At 35.2% G+C, this 24203-nt stretch overlaps 1 protein-coding gene across 4 annotated transcripts in view; it reads left to right on the forward strand.

Annotated features, from left to right (window-relative positions):
• The window catches only part of Aftph (aftiphilin), a 72719-nt gene that overhangs the window by 41565 nt on the left and 6951 nt on the right, over positions 1 to 24203 (forward strand). For 3 of the 4 annotated variants that reach the window (XM_020161691.2, XM_020161690.2, XM_074049853.1), the window contains exons 3-8: positions 6970 to 7121; positions 8863 to 8989; positions 9381 to 9437; positions 13434 to 13556; positions 18894 to 18954; positions 20470 to 20553. In XM_020161691.2, the coding sequence (XP_020017280.1) occupies positions 6970 to 7121; positions 8863 to 8989; positions 9381 to 9437; positions 13434 to 13556; positions 18894 to 18954; positions 20470 to 20553 (604 nt within the window). The remainder of the gene's footprint in view (positions 1 to 6969; positions 7122 to 8862; positions 8990 to 9380; positions 9438 to 13433; positions 13557 to 18893; positions 18955 to 20469; positions 20554 to 24203) is intronic. The other variant, XM_020161692.2, reaches the window with a different exon arrangement.

The raw sequence follows: 24203 nt of genomic DNA on the forward strand, positions 1-24203 counted from the left end.
TCCTGAATCATTAATAAAAATTATACCTATTTGTTGAAAACTGTGAATTGTAGCATTAGATGAAATCACTTGCTTTTTCAGTACAGTTATCACCTCATCAGTTAATGGCGTAATAGCTAGAAATGTTTGAAAGACCACAAAAAGTACATAAAAGTGTGATTTGGTGAGGAGAATGTAAACTTTGGATCAAATTCTTGCTGTGCATCATACCAGTGATGTGACTGTTGGTTAATGATCCTAATTTCTCTGAGCTTCAGTCCCTTCATCTGTAACTTGGTGATAGTACTTACCTGATGGGATTTCTTTTAGAACTTTCATCAAATAATACACATACAGCATCACGCATAGAAAACATTTAGCTGTTGTTAATATGTTATAAATAGGTAAATATGCCCAGTATATGTATAAGAGATTTAGATGGCTCAAAATAAGATATACTTTCCTAAGTAGAACAATTATGCCCCCTGCAGTCTTAAATAAAAATGCTTTAAAAAAAATTACATGTATATTGAGTTAGTTAGCCTTCCTCTACCAACTGTGTGTACAAATCTAGGTCCTAAAGATTCAAGAATAATACATAGTCTTTGCCCTCAAAGCTCCTGTAATCTTCAGAAATTGAACTTAGAACTGCTTTGAGGACAATAAAATACGGTTGGTTAAGAGTACCTACTCTGAAATTATACTTCCCAAGTTAGAATTGAGCCTCCCTATTTAATATTCATGTGACCACAATCAAGTTAATTTAACTTCTCCATCCTCTATTTTTCTTTCTTTCTTTTTTTTTTCTCAGTACCAGAGTTTGAACTCAGGGCCTCATGCTCACTAGGCAGGCAGAGCCACTCCACCAACCCTTCCATGCTCTATTTTTCTTATCCAGAAAATGGAAATAATATTGTAATCTCCCTCATGACTCTTGAAGAGATTTCAATGAGCCAGGCACTGGTGGCTCATGCCTGTAATCCTAGCCACTCGGGAGATAGAGATCAGGAGGATTGTGGTTCAAAGCCAGCCAGGGCAAATAGTTCAAGAGACTCTATCTTGAAAATACCCAACACAGGGTTAGCAGAGTAGTTCAAGTGGTAGAGTGCCTGCCTAGCAAGCATGAGCCCAATACAAAAAAAACCCGATACAAAAAAGGGTTGGTGGAGTAGCTCAAGTGGCAGTGCTCCTGCTAGCAAGTGTGAGGCTCTGAGTTCAAACCCCAGTACCACCAAAAAAACCCAAGATTTCAACGAGCTATTTGTAAAGCATTTAGAATAATGCGTGGTACATGTAAGTACTATGTAAGCATTAAACAAAAACTATAATGTACCATGTCAGGCTTTTGCAGTTTTTGAGTATGTTCAGGGAACATCATTTGATCTTTTGCTGTTTTAGTCCCTTACTTTGCTAAACTGGGTTATATTGAGTCTATTTGTTTACATATATTGTCTTACTGTGTGAGGAAGCTAGAGTTCAGCCAGTCTGGCTTTTCCACTAATTCTAAATAACACAGTATAATTTTTTGGAATTTTATGTCTAACACAAGTCCACATTACTTGAATACTTGAATACATTAATGTCACTAGTCAGCCAGACATGGTATCACACAACTATTCCAGCATTTGGGAGGCTGAAGCAGAATTGTAAGTACAAGTCCAGCTTGGGCTACATAGTAAGACACTGTCTCAAAAAAGAACAAAATAAAACAACAACAAAAAAATTAGTCATTATTCGGTGCAATCTTTTTCTGAGTTACAAGTTTTAAAAATTGGGTGATACCCCCATTGAAATAAACCAGGAGCAGATTTCTCAATTGTGGCCAGATAGAGTCTATATAGAAATATAAGTTCAACTGGAGGCGTGACTGAAGTGCCTGCCTAGCAAGCACAAGGCTCTGAGTTCAAGCATACATTCAAGTTTACTATTTACTTTTTTTTTTTTTTTGCAGTACTGGAGCTTGAACTCAGGGCCTATACCTCAAGCCACACCACCAGCCCTCTTTTGTGATGGGCTTTTTTTTTTGAGATAGGGTCTCACAATTTGCCCAGGCTGGCTTCCAACCACAATTCTCCTGATCTCTGCCTCCTGAGTAACTAGGATTACAGGTGTGGGGCACTGACACCTGGCAGTATTGGTTGACCCTAGTTTTGATGTGATTTAATTTTATGCTCTCAGTACAGTGGGTTACAATGTTTTGGTTTTAAATTCATGTCTGATAACAATTACTTATAAAATCTGTTTTTTTAAAGAGGTCTGTCTAGTTATAAGAAAAACTGTTCTCTTTTTTTTAATTCATTTATTCACATGTGCGTACATTGTTTGGGTCATTTCTCCACCCCTCTTCCCTCCCACCTTTCCTTCCAAGGCAGAACCTGTTCTGCCTTTATCTCTAATTTTATTGAAGAGAAGACATAAGCATAATAAGGAAGACAAAGCGTTTTTGCTAGTTGAGTTAAGGATAGCTATACAGAGAGATTTCCTAGCTTTGCTTTCATGTACAAAAATGTTACAACCCAAGTTGATTCATCTCTAACTGATCTTTACACTGGTTCCTGATCCCCTTCTCATGTTGACCTCTGTTGCTTTAAGGTTTCTGTATTAGTTGCTCTGGAGTGGGGACATCAAACGCTTTCATGTTTTGGATTTTCTACCTATTATATCTCCTGTATGAGCTCTCCCCTTGTCATGTGATCTAAGTCCAACCACATTGCTGCGTTTGCCCTAGATCTGAAGTCTGCATATGAGGGAGAAGATACAATTTTTGGTCTTCTGAGCCTGGCTAACCTCGCTCAGAATGATGTTCTCCAAAAACTGTTCTTTATGATAGGTTGATTTCTCATCTGAGCATTACATTAGTTATATTCTGTGTGTGTGTGTGTGTGTGTGTGTGTGTGTGTGTGTGGTACTGGGGTTTGAATTCAGAGCCTACACCTTGAGACACTCCATCAGGCCTTTTTTTTGTGTGTGTGTGATGGGTTTTTCGAGATAGGGACTTGTGAACTATTTGCCTAAGCTGGCTTCTAACCTGCAGTCCTCTTGATCTCTGCCTCCTGAGTAGCTAGGATTATAAGCATGAGTCACCAGCACCTGGCTAATTGTATTCGTTATGCCTTTTCTTCTTACCACATTACTTGAACTATATGCCATCACATTTTTTAACTTTAACTTTATTGGGGAAGCTAATTACCCTTGAACACACACACTTACTGTGTGCTTCGTTCACTTTGTAGTTCATAATGCAATCAGGACCACTAAAAAATGCCAATAAACCAACCATCAACATCCAAAATTTAGAATCTGTAGCAGTAACGGATTCTCTTTACAAAAGAGGCTATTAAAAATAGATACTTGGTCTGGGAGAGTGCTCAAGTTGTAGAGTATCTACCTAGCAAGCATGAGATCCTGAGTTCAAACCCCAATACCACAAATAAAAAAAAAAAAAATAGAGACCTGTTAGATGCCAGTGGCTCATACCTGTAATCGTAGCTACTTGGGAGGCAGAGATTAGAAGGATAACAATTCAAAGCCAGCCCCTGGCAAGTAGTTACAGAGACCCTATCTCAAAAATGCCCAACACACACATCAAAAGGAGGGAGGGGGGACTGGTAGAGTGGCCCAAGTAGTAGACCACCTGCCTTAGCAAGAGTGAGGCCCTCAGTTCAAACCCTAGTATTGCCAAAAAAAAAAAAAAAAAAAAAAAAGAATAAATACTTGAAAACTAGGAGCCTCCATCCCATACAGACACAATGGAAAGATCTTAGAAATCTTTCCATGCAAAACACTTGAATTTAATTTCTTGTTGCATTCTAATCTTGTAGGAATTGATAGATTGAGGCAGATACTGTGATTTATAATGCTAAATTGAGGTAGAGAAACATCTTTAGTGAGCATAGCCTAGTTTTGGCTCATTATTTTACTACCTGGCAGGCCACTGTTACATATATCACCTGTATAATAACAATAGTAATGATAAATGTTGTCACCTCTGACACACACTGATGCCAAGTATTTAATCTTCTAGTTCATCATCCACCCTGTGAGATAAATCCTGACACCTCCAGGTTAAAAAAGTTACAGAAGTTGAGTCTTAGCCTCTGGGTCCACAGCCCTCCATTAAGGTGTTATTATATCAGACATTTACCTACTGGAATAAACTAGTAGCAAACGAAATTTGGCATGACTTAGTAGTGAATATTTTTATGAGATGCCCTTGCCATTAAATTGATCTCATAGATAGTCGGAAATTGATACTTTTAAAAGTAAATGTCAGAGCAAATTTAATTTAATTAAAATTATTTTTATTTCCATTAGCTACTCTCTTGCTGAATTGATTTCTTTCCTTGTGGTGGGGAATGTTGTTAGTGAATTTGGTTATTTGATGTTTATTTATTGTTCTACCTAAGGGATTAGCAAAGTATGGCCCAGGGGACAAATCTGTCCTACTGACTGTTTTGTAACTAAAGTTTCTTCGGAACACACCCACACTTAACTTGTGTCTGGAGGGGCTGCAAAGTCTAAAATACTTAAAGCCTAAAAATATTTACTATCTGCATCTCTGCTGAAAACATTGCTGACCTCTGTTTTACCTCATTCAACAAAAGATTTGAAGAAACCAAATTTTCGTCGTCATTTTTTGGTTTTTTGATTTTTTGAGACAAGGACTTACTATGTGGCCCACCCAAGCTGGCTTTGAACTTACAGTCCTCTGACTTCCACTCTCAAGTGCTGAGAGTAGAGGGGTATTTCACTATGCCACCTGTCTAGAAGCGGTCAGATTTTATATCTAATCCTAAAGATACATGAGCTTTCTTTAAAATGTTCTATGTAATTTATATCCTTTAAGGGAAAGGGTTGAGGAAGAAGTAAAATTAAAATGATCGGGTTATAATGGAATATTTCTTATCCTCAAGTACATTACATTCACATGAGGGGTTTTTGTTGTTGTTTGTTTGTTTTGTTTTTTGATGGGACTGGAGTTTGAACTCAAAGGCTTCTCGCTTGCAAAGCATGTACTATACCACTTGAGCCACACCCTCCAGTTCTTACACTCACTTGAGAATGTCTTTACTGGTGTACCTAAGACCTGGTAGCTAGGTGTAAAATTGCCCAGCTGATTGAATGTGTTTTAGGATCATTGCTTTCTTCTGGGAAAAAAAAAAAAAATGTTTTTTCCTATTCCACTAAAAGGATAACAAAGAGGATACATTTAATTTACAAGGAAATAAAACTTGATCATAGGTGAGTTTTTGTTTACCTTCCCTGCCCAGGAGAGAACTGTTCATCAGGTTTCCAATTAGTTAGTTATCTGATCCTTTTCAAAGTCCTGTCTGTCCATTCCCCCTGTTGAAACGAGTAAGTGCTGGGTCCCCCTGGTGCACTCAAGTTTCACAAGCCTTGGGACTTGAGTCTGCTCTTTACTTTAGGGTTCATAATTGAAAGAGAGACCTTTTCCCATCTCACACATGACTATAATGAAGACGTCAGAGTAACTTTTAGAGTTAGCAGAAGAGTAGTACCCTGAGACTAATTATGCAGTGTTACATTTTTTGCTCTAACTTAGCTTCCAAAAGGGAGATTTTGGTCTAGAAAATATGTTTATGAAAATTTTTCCTTTTGCTTTTCTTTTCCTGGTTGCTGACTATATTACACAAAGAAACCAAGTGTTAACTTGTCTTGTTACTTGGCAGGAAATACTACTGTGATGTGGAATTTTTCTTCTATACTGGTTAGTATAGAAGTGCAGTACACTTAATCTTCCAACAGGTTTTAACTTATTAACAGTTTATATTCCTATTTGATATTTAAATACTAAATTGAGCTAGGTTTGAAAATATATGAATCTGAAATATAGTTAGGAAAATGGGAATAAATATTTCGGCGGTAGGTTGCATACTACAATAAACCTGATTATACCAACAAAAAATAAGTTAATCTAAATCCAACAAGTTTGAATTAACAAAAATATTCTAAAATGCCAATAAATTTATCTGTTCTTGGTGAAAACACTCTAGGGAATGAATACCCAGGCTTCACTTGGAAGGAACATAATTTCTATTTAAAAATATACATATATATATATGCAACACAGAAGAATAGAACGATGGAATTTCTAGGTGGTAATGCAGGTTATCAAAATGATAAATGAGCTGTTGAATTTATCAGTAAAAATTGAGACATTCTATCTTACTTTGGTTTGCAGTATTAGCAGCAGAGATACTTCAAAAAAGGCTTTTATAATTCAAGCATTTATGTTCAAGGAAAGGGTTTTAATCAGTTGTGATAGCATAATACCTTTCACAAGCATCCAATCTCATTGTTCCAAAATATCTTGATTTACTCTGATGCATGAATGGTGGAAAGAATATGAATGGTATTGGTTTTGCTTTGGGCAAATTATTCAAACTTTGAAATTGCTTTTTTTTTATATATATAAAGTAGGATTTATTAGAGAGAAAGGAAAGGCTACAGCTAGAGAAGAGTAGCGGAGTCTGGAAGCCGGTAGCTCTGAAATTGCTTTCTTACTGTACAGTAGAGTAGTAATTTCTTCTTTGTAGAATTTTGTGATGGATTATGTAAGTGCACATGCTTGCTTATCTGTAGCTACATTTTTTTGTCATCTAATGTATCAGCACATGATAATTTAAGGTAGTCTTTTAGTACTTTTTTTTTTTCTGGTGGGACTGAAGTTTGAGCTCAGGAAAGGTAATCATTTAGAATAACTATCCTACCCCCAGTACGACTATAATATGCTAATAAATTTTTTTAACAAAGAGTTAAAAACATAATAATAGCACAAAAAAATGAAATAACTATTCTGAGGGGGTTAGATTCCTTTCAGTTAGTGTTTTCTGTTCCTGAGGGTGGTTTCGCTCACTCTCTTACAGTATTGGATAGGATGTGCATATGTGTGTGTTTATGATAAAATTAGGACATTATTAAAACTGGAGAAATTAAAAGAAACTTGTGGGGGGGGGTGTTTTGATGCAGACAGCTTTAATAAACCGCCTGGAACGAATTTTCGAAGCATGTTTTCCTTCCATATCTGTCCCTGATGCTGAAGAGGAAGTTACTTCCCTAAAGCACTTGCTGGAAACAAGCACCTTGCCAATAAAAACAAGAGAGGCCTTAGCTGAAAATGGGTAAGTAGTGGACAGTTTTTAGATAGCATGTGGTTTTGCTCATGTAGGCTGTTCTAATCTAAGGATTAATCTTTCATCAGTAAGATGAAACAAAACAACGTTTTGTTGTTTAACCATGTTATGCTAAAAAATTCACAATGAGAAAACTCTCCTCTACTTTTGAGCTATTTCTTTTGATGTTGCTAAGTCAGTATTCTAACCAATGTTATATATGCTTTTTTGACTTCCTGGTATAATAAATGGTAGGGGATTGTTTTGTTTGTGTTTGAGGCAGGGTCTCACTGTGTATCCCTAACTCTCCTCCTGAGTGCCAGGATTACAGGCATGTGTCACAACTCTTAGTTTAAATGGGAATTAGATTTTACTTCCACTATTCTCTCTTCATTTTCCCAGTGTACTTACATCTTATTTAGTGTCTTCCTTATCATAGTCATGTAAGTATTGTTCACTGCTAATTCCATGTCTCCTTTATACAACTTTTTCCTGAACTTTATGTAGATTGAGTATCCCTAATCTGAAAATTAGAATCTGCAATGCACTGAAATCTAAAAAAAAAAATACAACCACTTAATAATACACACTATAAAGTGCAGAAAGACAGTATTGCCTTATTGATAATAGAAGCCAAACAGTAAAAACAAATTACTCAGAGCTGTAGGATTGCAGCTAAATTAATGATGCTATATCAGCCTAATAGAACATTACACAGCCATTGAAAAAATCACAATAGTCCCCTTCCCCATCTAAAGGGATAACGTTCCAAGATCCATGAGGATGCCTCATACCTTAAATAGTACTATAACTGTTTGTCCCTATACATCAGTATCTATGATAAAGTTTAATTTATAAATTAGGCACAGTAAGAGATTTTAAGCAATAATGAATAGAATAGTTATAACAGTAGAGCCATTGTAATAAAAGTTGTATGGATGTAATACTGCTCTCAAAATATTGGACTATACTCACCTTTTTTCTGTGATGATGTGAGATCATACAGTGTCTTTATGATTACATGAGGTAAGTGCTCAGAACATCACCCAATTAAAACTTATTAATTATTGCTGGGCACTAGTGGCTCATATCTGTAATCCCTGCTACTTGGGAGGCTGAGATCAGGAGGATTGAGGGTCAAGGCCAGCCTAGGCAAATAGTTGAGAGATTCCCATCTCCAAAATAACCAGAGCAAAATGGGCTAGAGGTATGGCTCAAGCAATAGAGTGCCGGCTTTGCAAGTGTGAAGCCCTAAGTTCAAACCTCAGTCCCACCAAAAAAAAAAATTTATTACTAGAATTTTTCCTTTAATATTTTCAGACCATAGTGTCCACCAGTAACTGAAACCATGGAAAGCAAAATAACAGATTGGGGTGGGGGAAGACTACTGTACATATATGTAGACTAGGAAATACTTAGAATATGAAAAATGGAATATAAAATTATATATATATACACCATAATTGCAACCGTATTTGTAGCTCAAGACTCAAAGAGAAAACACAAATATTGACTAGCTGTATTAAGATAGTGTAATGCCAAATGATTTCTTCCTTTTAAATTGTTTTCTTTTATAATAATTCATAGGACTAAATTTCTGCTTAATTACTGGAATATTGTTAACAGTTGTACACTTATGTTAGACACAAGATTCATTGGAGTGTATCACATGACATGGTAATATTAAAAGTGGAATTTATGGTGGAAGCTCATGAGTAACCTGTTGTTGGCTTCATCATGGCCTTTGCAGCGAATTGTTGGATGTGTGGACTGAGCTACAAGATATCCATGATGCACGTGGCTTGAGATATCAGTGGGGTGGCTCCCATAGCAACAAGAAGCTTTTATGCTCCTTGGGAATAGACACCAGAAACATTGTGAGTTTGTTAGTACCTTAAAATCCTTTAATCAACCTGTGAGTGTTTTTAAATTTTGTTACACTTTCTGTTCAAGCTGTGATGTTCTAGTTCTCCAGAAAAATAAACATTGGTTGGTTTTAATGTTCATTTATTTTAAATATGCTGACTTTTAAATACCAATCTATTTAATTGTTCCTCAAAGTGATATTTCTTATTTTTGGAAAAAGTTGTTTTAGTGTTTTCCTTTAATTATAAAATGAAAGAATTGGACTGAGAAATTTAATAAATAACTTAACAATTTATTCATCAGTCACTGTGTAATAAAGCATTATAAGCATATTTTGGAAACAGTTTTGCTGTATAACAGATGATTGTCTAAATACATATTCTTTCTCTCTAATGTGTGTAGCTCTTCACAGGCAATAAGAAGCAACCAGTTATAGTGCCCATGTATGCAGCAGGATTGGTAAGTACAGAAGTGCTCCTGCATGTATTTATCATTCCCACTTTTACTCTAAGGTCATCCTACATAGCATGACATGTGAGTGTAGTGAGTGTATTTTAAGAGGCATGCAGTGCTATAATCTTAAGGGCATACATTATGCTATATATAATAACCTTTTTTACCTCATAAATCCCTTCAGGTCTTTCTCTCAGGACATTTTTCTCTATTCTGTTAGTTAACAGATACTATATTATCCTGGTAACTTTGGCACTTAAAACTGTAAAATGTCCTTTTTTTTTGAGATACTGGGGCTTGAACTCAGGGCCTTCACCTTGAGCCACTCCACCATTCCTTTTTTGGTGAAGGGTTTTTTCGAGATAGAGTCTCACGAACTATTTTCCCCAGGTTGTCTTTGAACTGTAATCCTCCTGATCTCTTCCTCCTGAGCTAGGAATACATGCATGAGCCGCCAGTGCCTGGCTTAAAATGCACTTTTGAAGGACATTTCTTTTTCCTTTTGTAAACTTGCTTTAAAAAGAAGACACCGAAGCATCTAAAGCCTTAAAGATACTTGATTTAATCCAGTTACTACTTTTAAATAATGCAGTCTTGAGGCTGCAATGTTCCTGAAAGCTTGGAAATACCAAATCCTGAAATGAACCATGACACACAATTGGACCTTAGTTTTTCCATTAATGTCTTCATAATGTCCTGGGAGGCTGAGGCATCTTCATTCTGTTGTTTATCAAGACTCAGTCACATTTGAAAGTTTGATGTTTGAAGGAAGACTTTGGTGTGTCATTGAGTTATTGGTGAATAAAAATGTACTATCTATTAAACTAAAAATACCTTGTTATAACCAATAACTTGGAAGTAAGGAAAAATTACTATGTTTAGAAATGAAAAAAAAAATGTAGCCATTGGTATAGAATTTAAATTGTACCAACCATATGTGCATGTGAAAGTTGAATTTGCTGTGCAGCTTACCTTTGCTTAGTCTACAGACCTTTCCCATAAGTAGCCACTAATTATTGGCATTGAGTTGGAACGTTGTGATTTATTTTTACAGTTTTGTTTTGTGGAATTTTCTTTTCTGAGCTTGAGCTTTCTTACCAGTTTCTGCTCTGTTATTTATCTTACACTTTAAAAACATTGTGATATTCCCTATACAGTTTTCTATTCTAGATAAATATGATCTAGAACATTTATTTAACTTGTTGGTTATTTGGATTTCTTCTTTTCTTAAGGAGTAGCAGCACTCCAGAGATGGTTGGTGTTGGATTGTATGATTCAAGTAGGAACTAAGAATTTCACTTGCAGGCACTTCCTTCAGTGAGCTGAGGACAGTGGCCTACTTAGCACGTAGGTGCAGCCTCAGCACATTAGGTAGTAACCAGAAGTTTGTGAGGAGCCAGATGCTAAAGCTTATCCTTTAATTTTTCTGTCTTATTACCTTCTTCATAGAAGTTGCACTATTTTATAAGCCTTAATATCAAAGTTTACTTAGTGCATATAAATGTAACTTCCTGCTTCTGTCTTTGTAATGTCTTTCAATTAGGAACTTTCATCTTCATATCAGACTTTAATTATACCTAAATTTTCCTCATGATGCATTTCACAGATGAGAAGATGTTCAGTAATCTTTCAATTTTTTTTTTCTGGAGAGATAGTACCCAAAATGATCATTTAAGCAAGCACTGATTCTCACATTTAATGTGCATCAGAATCACTTAGTGAATGACTTGTTAAAACACAAATTGCTGGACACCGTGCCAGACTTTTTTATTCAGTAGGTCTGGAATAGAGCTTCAGAATTTACATATCTAACAAATTCTCAGATACTGAAGAAGCTGCTGATTTGGAACCACAATTTGAGACTCTGTAGTTTAAATGATAATTCAAATTAGAAATCTTGGCTGACACTAGTAATGGCTTGCACCTGTAATCCTAGCTACTCTGCAGGCAGAAATCAAGGATCAGGGTTTGAGGCCAGCCCTAGAAAACAGAGAGACCCTGTCCCAGTCAATAAAAAGCTGGGTTTGGTGGCACATGCCTGTCATCCCATCTTAACAGGGAATATAAATAGGAGGATCTTGGTCCAAGCCAACCCAGGGATAAAAGCAATAAAAAGTTATTTGAAAAATAACTAAGGCAAAAAGGGCTGGCAGTATGGCTCAAGGAATAGAGTGCCTGCCTAGCAAGCATAAAGCCCTGAATTCAAACCCCAGAACCACAAAAAAAAAAAAAAAATTAATTTTCTCCTTGCATAAGAGCTCACTAGACAACCTTTATAATATGTATGGTATTAAGATAAACCATGAACTTATTTTCATTTTTTTAGCTGCTAGATGAAAGCCTTTAATGTATACTGCTATTAACAATTGAATTATAAATTGCTTTCAGTAGTTTATGCCCTATTTTATAAGGGAATGGGGATTCTCTTAAATATTTTTAGAAATTCACAGATTCTAATATTACTGACTCAGCAGTTCCGATTTTTTTTTTCTTTCAGTTAAGTTATTTTTGTCCGGGATTTAACATTTGATAAATGTTCAAGAGCTTATCAAGATGTTTGGGGGTTTTTTAAAATTTTGTTTGTGGTACTTGGGATGGAACCCAGGGCCTTGCCCATGCTAGGCAAGCACTCTAGACCTCAAATATTATTTTTAAATATGTAAAAGCTTCGCTTTTTTTCAAGCTATTAACCTGGGTTATTACCATTTTATGTTTGGTACAAAGTACTGATGTTTTTGTCTTTGTTTCTACACCCATCCTAAATGTCTTCCTTTCTTGTTTTAAAGTGTGTTTGATTTGTAACAAAACTAGTGGAACATATATGGTGTTTTCCCTCTGAAACGGCTCTTTCTCTTTCTGCCTCTCTCTTTCTCCCTCCCTCCCTCCCTCCCTCCCTCCCTCCCTCCCTCTCTCTCTCTCTCTCTCTCTCTTTCTCCCTCTCTCCCTCCCTCCTTACCTTCCTCACTCTCTCCCCCCCCCTTTTCTCTTTCTCTCTCTCTCCCTCCCTCCCTGTCTCTCTTTGGTAGTACTGAGGTTTGAACTCAGGGCTTCACACTTGCTAGGCAGGCATTCTACCACTAAAACCACTCCAACAGCCCTATTTTATGTTGGGTATTTTTGAGATAGGGTCTCACAAACTATTTGCAGGGCTGGCCTTGAACCACAGTCCTTCTGATCTTTGCCTCCCAAATAGCTAGGATTACAGATGTGAGCCACTGGCACCCACCCCTAAAGTGGCTGTCTCTTTACCAGTCCAAAAAGCCAAGTACTAAGACTGCAGTGCCTTAGTGACATTGGGGTCAAACTATAAATTCACACTAAGAGAAACAGATACCAGAATATCGTTTGGCATGTTTCAGAATCACCTCTCACTTCTCCAAGTACCATCATGTATGATTTTCCTTTCCTGCATATCAATGTATTAAACCCCATAAAGGCATTAGATTGTGGGCTGGAAACATGACTCAAGAAAGAGCGCCTGCCTAGAAGCTCAAAGCCCTGAGTTCAAACCCCAGTACCACCAAAAAAAATAAAAATTAAAAATAAATAAAGGAAAATAAAGGTGTTAGATTCTTGGGACCTGAATGTGATTATATCCCCACCACACCCTCATCCCAAGTTGTGTTTATGCTTTTGTGCAACAGTGATGCTTATGTTCTTTACACCATCTGATGTTAAATGTAAGACCTACCTTCAGAAACTTTTCCCTCTTGGACTAGGGATGTGGCTTTGTTGTAAACACTTGCCTAGCATGGCAAGGCCCTCAGTTCTATCCCCAGCACTGAAAGAGAACCCACAACTTTGATTCAAAGGTATTATAAACAGTTCCCATTGTAATGCTACAAGACTATCTGTAAACAAAGTTTAACAATAGTTCCTTTTTGTCTTTGTACTTTCCACATGACCTAGGTTTTTCCCTTCCTTTTTTTCTTCTAAATTAGCTTTCTTATAAAGTTTATAAGTTGATTTTCCTCTACCATTAATTTAATTTATCTTTTTCAGGGTATGTTAGAGCCCACCAAGGAACCATTGAAACCACTATCTGCTGCAGAAAAAATTGCTTCCATTGGTCAGACAACCACCATGACACCAGAGATAAACACATGCACATCTGATCAATTCCAGGTAAAATCAGTTATATGGATATCGATATGTTTATCCACGTATGGATACATATGTTTTATTTTCCTTAATTTATATCCTTATTTTATATTTTTAAAACTTGATAATGGACATGATTTTGATTGTTAATTAACATCCCTTGAATACAGTGAACAAAATATCTCATTTTCAAAAACAAAAAAGTACAATTTGAAAATAGGGTGATTATGGGTAAGTTCTTAAACCAGTCCAAAGCTTAATCTCTTGACATATAAAATGAAGAGTTTGAACTAAAATGCTTTGCAGTTTGAACATTTTATGATAATTACTGACACAAATCTGGTAAGTGCTCTATTTTCCAGAAATGGGAAACACTGCATTTATTCCAGCACTTCACATCTGCTGTGGCATTTTTTTTCCTGAAAATTTACAAAGCAACAAAAACCATCTTACCTTTCTCATTCTTTACCTCTTTGACATATTTAAGCAAAATTTTATTTCAGTCAAGTATATCTGCTATTAAAGACTTCCTTCTCACATTTTTTTGGGATGGGGGAACAATAACTGGGGTTTGAACTCATGCTAGTTAGATGCTCTACTACTTGAGCTACTCCACCAGTTCAGTCTGCCTCTCACTTTTTATCTGGGAAAAATGGGAAATTTTGGTTTGCTTATTCTTCACACATCAAATTAGGAACTGACTCAGTGCGGGTTAAACATTGTTTTTTAGAAGATAAGTATTTTTAAGTGAGCCATTACCATTTCTAAAACATGCTCTTGCAGTTTGAGTCATTTATTTACCTTAAATACCATCTATAATTGTATCTTGACACAAAACATTATGTTTGGACAGCCTTTTCCAAATGTATGTTTCATTGAACTATAATCCCCAGGAATGGTCCATTAAAGCAAGGTTATAGGGTAAAGTAAACTTAGGAAATACTTTATATTGTGCCCCCATTGTGGAGATTCATTCCACACATACTAAGGAGTCTGGAGAGTCCTGAAGTAAATAATCCTATTTACTTTCAATTCACTTCTCAAATTCACTTGGCCACAATATCCTTTCTTGCAAGGCATAGGAGGGAGAAGAATCATAACTCCTGTAGAACTAGTGTTTTGAAGAACATACATTACAAAATATTGTGTAAAACATAGATCCAACCCTCTCAGATGTGTTCCAAGAAATATCTAATGTTACTGCTGTGTACCACTATGGTTTACTCATGGGCATTGTTTAAACTTCACTTTGAAGTCAGATTATTACTGGTACAGAATTAGTAGGTAAGGGGGACTGATACGTACAATGTCTGGCTTCATTGATAGTTGGGAAGCAGACAAGGTGGCTTGGGCAAAACACCTTGGTAGGTAGAATCTGTCTTTAGTTACCTTCATTTCATTACCCTGGTAATGCCCTCTGGCTATCATCTGTTCTCATAAGTCTGCCCTATCTATGTATATTCCAAAATTCTCTCTACCATAGCACATCTCTACTTCTACCTTGATTGAAATTATTATTCCTATTGGTTAGGTATTAAGAAACTATCTACATGGTTCATTTACTGAAAGTGCAGCTATCTTACTAAGACATTTGTTGCTAGTTTTGCTTGCTTCCTCTACCATCCTACTACTTCCACATGTTCAACCCCATAAACTATTGCTTATTTTATTGGAGTAAGTTATTTTCTGTCATTTTTGCCCCTAGTTGATTTGATTTTATTTGTTTCAGTCTAGTCATACTTTATGCTTATGTGAAGTATAATAAGCATTTATATTATGCTTATCTTATATAAGTTAATTTACACTTAACTAAAGCATATTCTAGATGACCTAATGAAGAACATGTACGTTAATTTAGAATTTTCTGCTGAGATGCCTGACCTCTATCACTGAATTATATGATCATTGTTTAGCTCCATACCTCTGATTCAGGTTAAAATAGTTAACAGATACTTGAAATGCATTGTAAAGATTCTCTTTATACAAAGTGATATTTCTTACCTCTTGTCTTTGGCATGCCATATATAATTTTCATTTTAATATTTGACCCCACAGTAACACTGTTACATCTTCCCAAAAGTCACATTTTTCAAATGAAATGCTCATAGCCTATAGTGCTACAAGCTTAGCAAATTATACCTCATTTTTCCTTCTTTTTCCAAAAAAATATGCCACATGTACTGTCTATGTTTTGATTTTTAGTATCATTAAACAGTAACTTTTATCACAGTTGTATAAGTCTTAGGATGATTGCATGCTTTTGGGTCTATCTGTTCTGTCACAGTCTGAGTACCCTTTGAGTTGGTTTTTTTGTTTTGTTCCCAGATTGGCTTGTATTTGTCAATCTTGTAACCATTCCATCTCTTATTAAGGAGTTAAAAAGTTTACTAGCTGAGTGTGGTGGTTCAGGCTTGCAATCCCAGCACTTGGGAGAAGGGCACAGAAAAATCTCAAGTTTGAGGCTAGCCTGGGCTACATAACAACTATCTCAAAAAAAAAAAAAAAAGTTTATGGTAATTTTTTTCTAAGCTACTTTTACCTGAAAAGATAGCTCGAGTATAATAAATGACAGTAATACCTTTGTGGTTGTTTTTTAATCTTTGTGTACTGAATGTCAAAGTCACACTATTATTTACGATACCATTACTGATTCCCCTCTCAGTAAGATCAATACTAAGCCACACTTCATTCACTGCAGGAGAGTCAACTATGATTAGCAGCTATGCATCTAGTCACCTCTAGCAACTTTCTCTCTTAGGCTACTTGGTATGACCATTTTATTTGTGAATCAGAATTTTAAAGCTAGAACAAAAAATGATTATCTTGTACCATGCTTTTTCAATAAAAAAAACATATTTGTGAAAGCTAAATGATTTACCCAGAATCATACATCATGATACAGCTAGGATTAGAGTCAAATCCACTTTCTCTAGTCTTCCTATGTTCATTCTTTTTGTTATGATCTTACTTCCTTAGTGTTGTCTCTGCCATAACCATTCATAGGACATTGCTTAAAGCTGTTTCAAAATGCTTCATTCCAGTGCTTTCTCTTTGAGTTGCCTTACTGTGACTGTCATTAGTTAACCTTTATTTTTCTTTAGGTATTCTGTTTTTCATCTTCTCATTTCCACTAAATGTAAATTCATGTAGCATTTCATTATTATAATTTTGGTTATGTCCTTAAAAATGCCATGCTCCTGTATGGGAATTTAAAATACCAGTTAAACCACTGAAATATTTTTAAGCACCCAGCTACTTAACATTATTTAGGTAGAACATATTAATCAAAGAACTTGTTCAGTTTGTTCAGAAATTTTGTTATTGCATCAGCCTACGTTTTGTCCATCTAGTCATTGTTGAATAAAATTAAGGTCTCACTTCTCCAAAAGTGGAATAATCTAGTAGGATGCTTAAAGCTTTGTGTTTGTTTTGAGATCAGCTAAAAAAAATTTTTTTTCTAAATCTTCAGATAGACTATAAACTATAGGTTTTCCCAAACATTATTTTTAACTTAATGTGAAATAATTACAGATTTACAGAATGTTACAAAGATAGTACAGAGAAGTTCTGTGTACTCTTCACCATGTCTCCCATGGCTTACATCTTACATAATTATTGCACAGTCTAAGAACAAAGAGTGTGATATTACTTCATCACAAGGGTAGATTTAGGTAACCACCCCAACAATCAATAGAACTCTTTTTGGCCACGCAAAGAACTCCCTAAATAATCACACTCCCTCCTCCCCACCGTCTTTCTCCCTGGTATTCCTAATGTTAGCATTTTACTTGGTTTATACTTTCTTCCTCACCTCCAGGTTGGACCTGAAGTTCATCTCCTTCATTTCCACTAAATGTTGATTTGTGTCTTATATGTATTAATATATACTATATATGCTATACATTAAATCTTAATTTGCCTGTCATTGGTATCCCAGTTATATCAAAACAATTGCATTATAATATCATAGAATTAGACTTCCCAGAATAACCAGTTCACGCTCCTATACTACAGGGACCTGTGTCTTTCCCAAATTAATACCTGCCCACCTTACAGTAAAGCATAGTGGTAAACAGTACCAAAAATAAATAAAAAGGCAGCAACATGTTGACTTTAAAAGTCTAATAAAAGGTCATTTCCATAAGTGTTGTCAACACTGTCCCCAAAACAAAAAACAGAACAGTTTTTCCTCAGAAGACTATAAAATGAAGTGACTACTCATTTGAACATTTGAAAAATTTTCTGTACCGCAATCCATTTTATATTTACCACTTGTTTATTTTAACCTGATGTGTTTGCAGTTAGCAAAATTTTAAAACCTGTATTAGTCATAGCAGTGCTGAGGATTCTTTCTAGTGCATTATTTAAAAAAAATTCTGACCTAGCATGGTTGTACATATCTGTAAATCCCAGCATTCCAGAGGCCAGTACAGGAGGATCACGAATGAGTTCAAGACCAACCTGGGCTTACATGGCAAGAACCTGCCTCAAAATAAAAAAAACAAAATAAAACAAAAATTCTGATATCTAATTGTAAGTAATTTCTAAGCCAGAGAACCTGACTACAATAAATATCTAGTGAGGTATGGTGCTGTACACCTGTAACTACTCGGGCAACTGGGGCAAGAGGATCACAGGTTTGAGGCCACCTCTGCAACACAGACCCTGTCTCAAATAAAGCAGAAAATTAATTAATTCATTAATTATCTGAAGTCAGCTCTTTAAAATATCTACATCCCATTTATTGGCTTATAATTTCATTTGAAATCTAGAACATTGTAAAAAACAAGAAACCTTGGACTTTGAACCTTGTCATTTTGTATGTAGGAGACCAAATTAATTATTACAAGATAATGTAACTAATTACTTAGTGGTAATGCTGTCTTGAACAACTCAAATCTCGCTTTCAGTATGGTTCTTTTTCTACTGCATTATATTTTATCTGTTAAGTTTTAAATGGCTGGTCCTCTTTAAATTTAATACTCTTTGGGAAAAAAGTAAAATTTTTAAAATATTTTTCTTATAATCAAGCTAATAGTTTAAATCATGATTAGAGGCTAGATTGAAATCTTGACATAGAATTAGTCCATAAATTTGTTTGAAATATAAAGATAATTGTTTCTCATATGCAACTTTTTAATGTCAGTAAACTGTACTGTGCATAAATTTTGCAATTTTGGTTTGTGCTAATATTTGCAAGTAACCTTCTGGAATTGTAAGTTGTCCCAGTTTTGTCTGTGGGTACTTTGTTCCCTAATGGTTTTGCTGTAATAGTTTTTTTTATAATTTATTTTTTAAAGGATTCTTTGCATTGCTACAACCTGTACTGATTAATTTTGATTTTTTGGTTTTCAACTCTAGGAGTCTCTACCACCCGTCCAGTTTGACTGGAGTAGCAGTGGCCTTACTAACCCTTTAGATGGTACGTCTCTTCGTAGAGCCTCTAGCACCAGAGCTAGAGTTAAGAAAGCTACAAAGTTCAGACAAACTTCTCTCTGCTGATTTCCTTTTTTGTTTGAACATAACTTCTTACTACCTTTGGAAATTCAGGCTTTCTTTCTGAATGGTAATTGCTCAAGAAACCAGCCATTACTATTATCAATATTAATGTCCAAATATAAGTAGTAAGAGCAAGGTAAAGTTTTAGTTTCTTTAAGTCAAGAGTAAGCTTTATTTTTTACAAAAATCTAGATAGTTTAAATGATATTTTAGCTAAGACTAATTTATTTGAATTTGGTTTTATAGTTTTATTTTGCATCTGTAGTTTTTCTGGATGCAAAGTCTTGTGGCTAGAGACTGCTTCAAAGCACAATTATTTAATCAAAAAAATGTGCACATAGATCCATATTTATTGACTCAAAGTAGTTTTCAGATTTAATAATATTTTATAGAACACTTATATGCAAATGAAAAATGAATGATTTTCTTGATTCTTTTCTAAAACTTACCTCCAGATGCTAGTAAGGCAGTTCCAGAGAGCATTGGTTTTGCTTGTGGCTTTAAAAGAAAATTCTGAAGGAGTAACTTAGTGTAGTAACATAGGGTCTTTAAAATGACACACAATGTTAGTTTCTAGCATTTATACCACAGGTTTTCAGTGGACCCTGAGATATGAGTGCTCCTACTCCTGTGCTCCTTAAATTGTTTAGCCATGACTACAATACTTGTCATCATCATCTCAGTGCCAGTTATCTTTGCCATTGTCTAAAACACTATTAGCTTTGCCTTATAGCTGGGGTCCTAGGATATCTGAAAGCATCCAATTGAATAACACAGTGCTGAAGGAAAGCCTGGATGAACCTTTTGCTGTTGTCTGGTGTCTTCAGTCAAATCATCATGCTTTTTATTAACAAACAACTTTAAAAATGTATACTATTTCTGATTACTGTTGCAGAGTTAAAGGGGAACAGTACAACTTGCATATCAGGGTAGGGCCATTATGACATTCCTTATTCTATTTTAAACTAAGTTAATGTATTGGTGTGTGTTCTGAAACTGACAGCTTTGTCATTTTTTAAAAAATCATTAATTAGAAACCAGCATTACTAACATGAAAGATTGGGCATGTAAGGTGATTTAATGTTGAGCTGAGATTAAAGTATTGTTTCCCTTTAACGGTACGCTTTCCCCTTGGTCTTTCTGGTATGGCTTTCAGTTTTGGTTGAAAGAACTGAACTAACTAAAACCTAAGTGTTACATTCTTTACATTGTACATGAGAAAATGTACATCAAATTAAATTGTTACTTTAGAAATGTCCTTAGTGATGAAAACCTAATACTGTATACATTGTTTTAATGTTGATTTTAAGATGTGTAATGACTACTAATGATAACCTGCATGTTCAAGTGTGTGTCTTACCCCTTTTTACACATAACCCCTCCTCCCTTGGCTTACCTTCTGTGTGGCTGACTACCAACACGGTCACTGAATTTCAAGCTAGTGGAGGTTCCACTCTTCTGAACCTTGATTTCTTTGGGCCCGTGGATGACAGTAGCTCTAGCAGCAGCACCACAATCCCAGGTCAGCAGAGTGTTAAACCACATTCTAGTCGATTTACTAAAAGCATGACTACACTTGACTTTCCTATAAACAAGGAAACAAGTAAAGTGTATTCTCTGTAATGTCTTTCTAATACTTTTTTCATCCGTTATTTTCTAGTATCTCACTACAACAAATGATCTATGTGAAATGTATTTTAAGAAAAATTTTCTTAGCATGTAATATTCAAAACTGACTGTCTCTAGGATAATACAGTCCTAGTATCTTTAGACAGTTAAAGGCAGGTTTTCTTCACTCCCTGAAAATAGAAAATGAATTTATATGCTTATTTTTTAAAGTATATTCTATAAAGTCATTTGAAAAAATAAAGTTTAGAGACACAAAACTATTTTAGTACACAAAGATGACTTTACATTGTAGTACCTGTAGTAATACAACCTTTACAAATTCTAGCAGTTTAATTAATTTATTATTGCTACTAAATATATAATTAGATTCCAGAATGTTGGAGTCTAGCACATAGTTATATAATCCCACATAGAAATATTATTATTTTTATGTAGCTCTTAAACAGAAAGTATGCTGTTAGGAAAATATTAACAAAAATTAATAGAAAATAATTGCTATAAGATACTAAAAGCTAGAAATTAAAACTTACTGGAGTGCCTGTTAAATTAATGTTCAACCCTATGAAAGTTCAGTTTGTTGACCAAAGGACTGATGTACTTTGTCATTTTCTAACTAAATAAAAGATTAAAATTATAATAGCATTTTTATGTTTACATTTCACTTGATTTTGTGAGTCTCTCTCATCCCAAGTGGTGATCTGGTGTTCGTGCCCTTTGACCATCAGCTACCCAACTGGGGTACTACTGTAGGTGCTGATGCCCAGCACGCATAGCAAGGACCCCTCTCTCTGCCACTATGGCAGTCTCACAGCCAGTCTTGTTCCTGAGAATTTGGTGGCTTATTCCATTCCATTAGATAACTCAGGTACCCACTTCCAAAATTTTGGAATCAGGATGGGATAAGGGGGAGAGTAACATAGTCAGCTAAGGGCCAGCCTGGGACCTGGGGTGCCATTGACTTACAAGTCCCTAGCTTTCATTTTCACTGTTTGCAAGATTTTGCAAGTATATGAAAAACCAGGCTGTATCTGGTTTTGACCTTCAAGGTGATAGTTTAGTTTTAAATAACTTCCAAATATAACTAATCTGTGGAATGACCTAGGTGAGCTACAGTTGTCTGGCATTTCATTAATGGGGGTAAAAGGCAGCAGCCAAAAACTTCAGTTTCACTTTCCTTATTACATAGTCCTGAGAAGTAGTTACCAAGCTCCCACTTTAAATTTGTTCTCAGCTTCACTTGGTCATGAACTGTATTATAATTTAAATGAGGTCACTTTTTCTTTTGGATGCGTAAAAACTGATTTAGATTTAATTTTTGCTTACATTATAAACTCATTTAAAAACCATCCATAGGAGCACAAATAACCTGGCCACATAAAGAAGTACAGAAATGACCTGATAATCAGGTCCAGCGTACACAGCTGTGTGAAGAACAAACAGTTTCACAGCTTAGAGCTATAATGGACATGAAATCAGCGTGGTCAAACATAGTCCTCCTTACTTTGGGACCTTTTAAATATTTCTGTTCAGTATTGTCATTAGTGTGCCGTAGCTGCTATTTAAATTGATTATAATAAATTTGCTTTGGCTTCTTTTTATTGCTAATGGGTTTTGTTAAAACTTACCATCAAACTACAGGTATCAACACCTTCCTTAGTATTCCATTTCACCACTTGCTAGCACTTTTTCTAACTTGTTTCTGGGAAAGTCATTTTGTCTTAGCTTGCAGTTAATTATTTTGTGTGTGATTCTTAGGAGGTTGGCATAGAACTTAGTTGGCTAGCTTTAATTATGTAATTAAACTATGCCTCATTAAGGTTCTGAAAAAAAGAAAAAACTGCCATAAAAAATTATTCTCCAATTATTACGGCATAGTAGGTAATTATCTTAATTCTGAAAATTTTTAACCATAGTTGTGGTAGATTTTAGAGTCATTTTTGGTGGGTTTTGGTTTTGTTTGAGGGGGATGTGCAGGGAGTGGTCATCTGGACCTAGAAAGGGGTGATTTTGCTGTTGCCATCAACCACTATTTTATAAGACTAAGACGATGCTAGCACTTTGCAGTTTATTCTGCTTTATATATTAGATATCAACTTAAATTCTAGGGCCACTTGGGACCTGACCTTTAGCAGAAGAGAAGAGTGCTTTGGGTTCTTTTGATCCCTTTACAGACGTCTACAGTTTTGTACATTTTAACTGCAATCTATATACTTATTAAAAAGAAAGATCATTTTAAGTATACTTTGAAACTATACCTTAATGAAATATTAAGAACTTGGGAGAGTCAGCCTACATTTTCTATTGCCTTCCTTCCTTATTGGACTTGGTAACTGTGGAAGTTGCTTTTGCTTGTTTAATTTCTGTAAACATCTGAGGTCTATGTTTATATCTGCCCATCATCTAGAGTTGGTTAATAGAAGCCAATTCCTGATTTTTTTTAAACCCTGAAATATCATAAAAGGAAGGAAATTGATAATATAAATATATGCATTTATTTAATTTTATCCAGTCTTGCTTGCTTTAGAAATAAAACTTAGCCAGGCACAGACATGCACACCTGTAGTCCCAGCTACTCAGGTTGGCTGAGGCCAGAGAATCACTTGAACCTAAGAGTTCAGCGTCAGCCTGGGCAATGTAGTGAGACTCCCATATTAAGGAAAAAAGAAAGAAGTGAAAATTGAAGAAGCTGTAAAATACTGTTTTTTAGCAAGTGCTGGGTAAAACATTCTTTTTTATACTTTACTGTTATACCATAAAACTACTAACATTTCTGCTCAGGTAATTTGATGGTACCAGGGAGAGTATAGGATTGAAAATGGGTTTTATGAGTATCTTTATTATCCAGAGTTTAGCTTGAGTTTAAAGTAGTTTTTCTGTAGTCGCTACTATTTAATATATTACAGATATAAGAAGTTGTAAGTTGTTTATTTTAGTGAACTCTGATGGGGGAATGTGTTTTATGTAGACTTTTACATTAAGTCTAATCCTCTAGCTTAGCTTCCTTTTGAACTACTCTATCTAGATATTTGAACTATAGGCCACCAGTTCAGATATGAGACTACAGAAATATAATTAACCCTGGAGATAAGAATTTTCATTTTATCCAAAAGTAGTGCTTTTATTCACTTTTTCTGGAAAGAGTTTACTCTCCCCACTTCTTACCTGAAGAAAGAACAATGGTATATTATGGCAATTTATGTAATGCTTTAATAATAGTTTTAGTAATAACTTGATAATTTTAATAATAGTTCATGTCCTTAAATAGTCATAATATATTTAACCAAATCATTTGCTACAGTTGAGACTTTCTATTAACTTTCAAATCTTTTCCTGTGGAGAAAATAATGCATAAAAAATGGTTGGGGAGGTGGGAAAGGAAGGTTAATCAGCCACTTTAAAAATTGAGAATGTCGTAACAAATCGTACACATTCTATTTATAGAACACAGCTCGCATCACAAGTGAATGCAAACTGAGGGAGTTTTCTAGAGAGGGCAGAAATTTTGAAAGTATTTGGAAGGCTTCTGCTACTTAAAGATAAATG

This window comes from Castor canadensis, chromosome 12 (genome assembly GCF_047511655.1).
Source record: "Castor canadensis chromosome 12, mCasCan1.hap1v2, whole genome shotgun sequence".
NCBI classification, from domain to species: domain Eukaryota; kingdom Metazoa; phylum Chordata; class Mammalia; order Rodentia; family Castoridae; genus Castor; species Castor canadensis.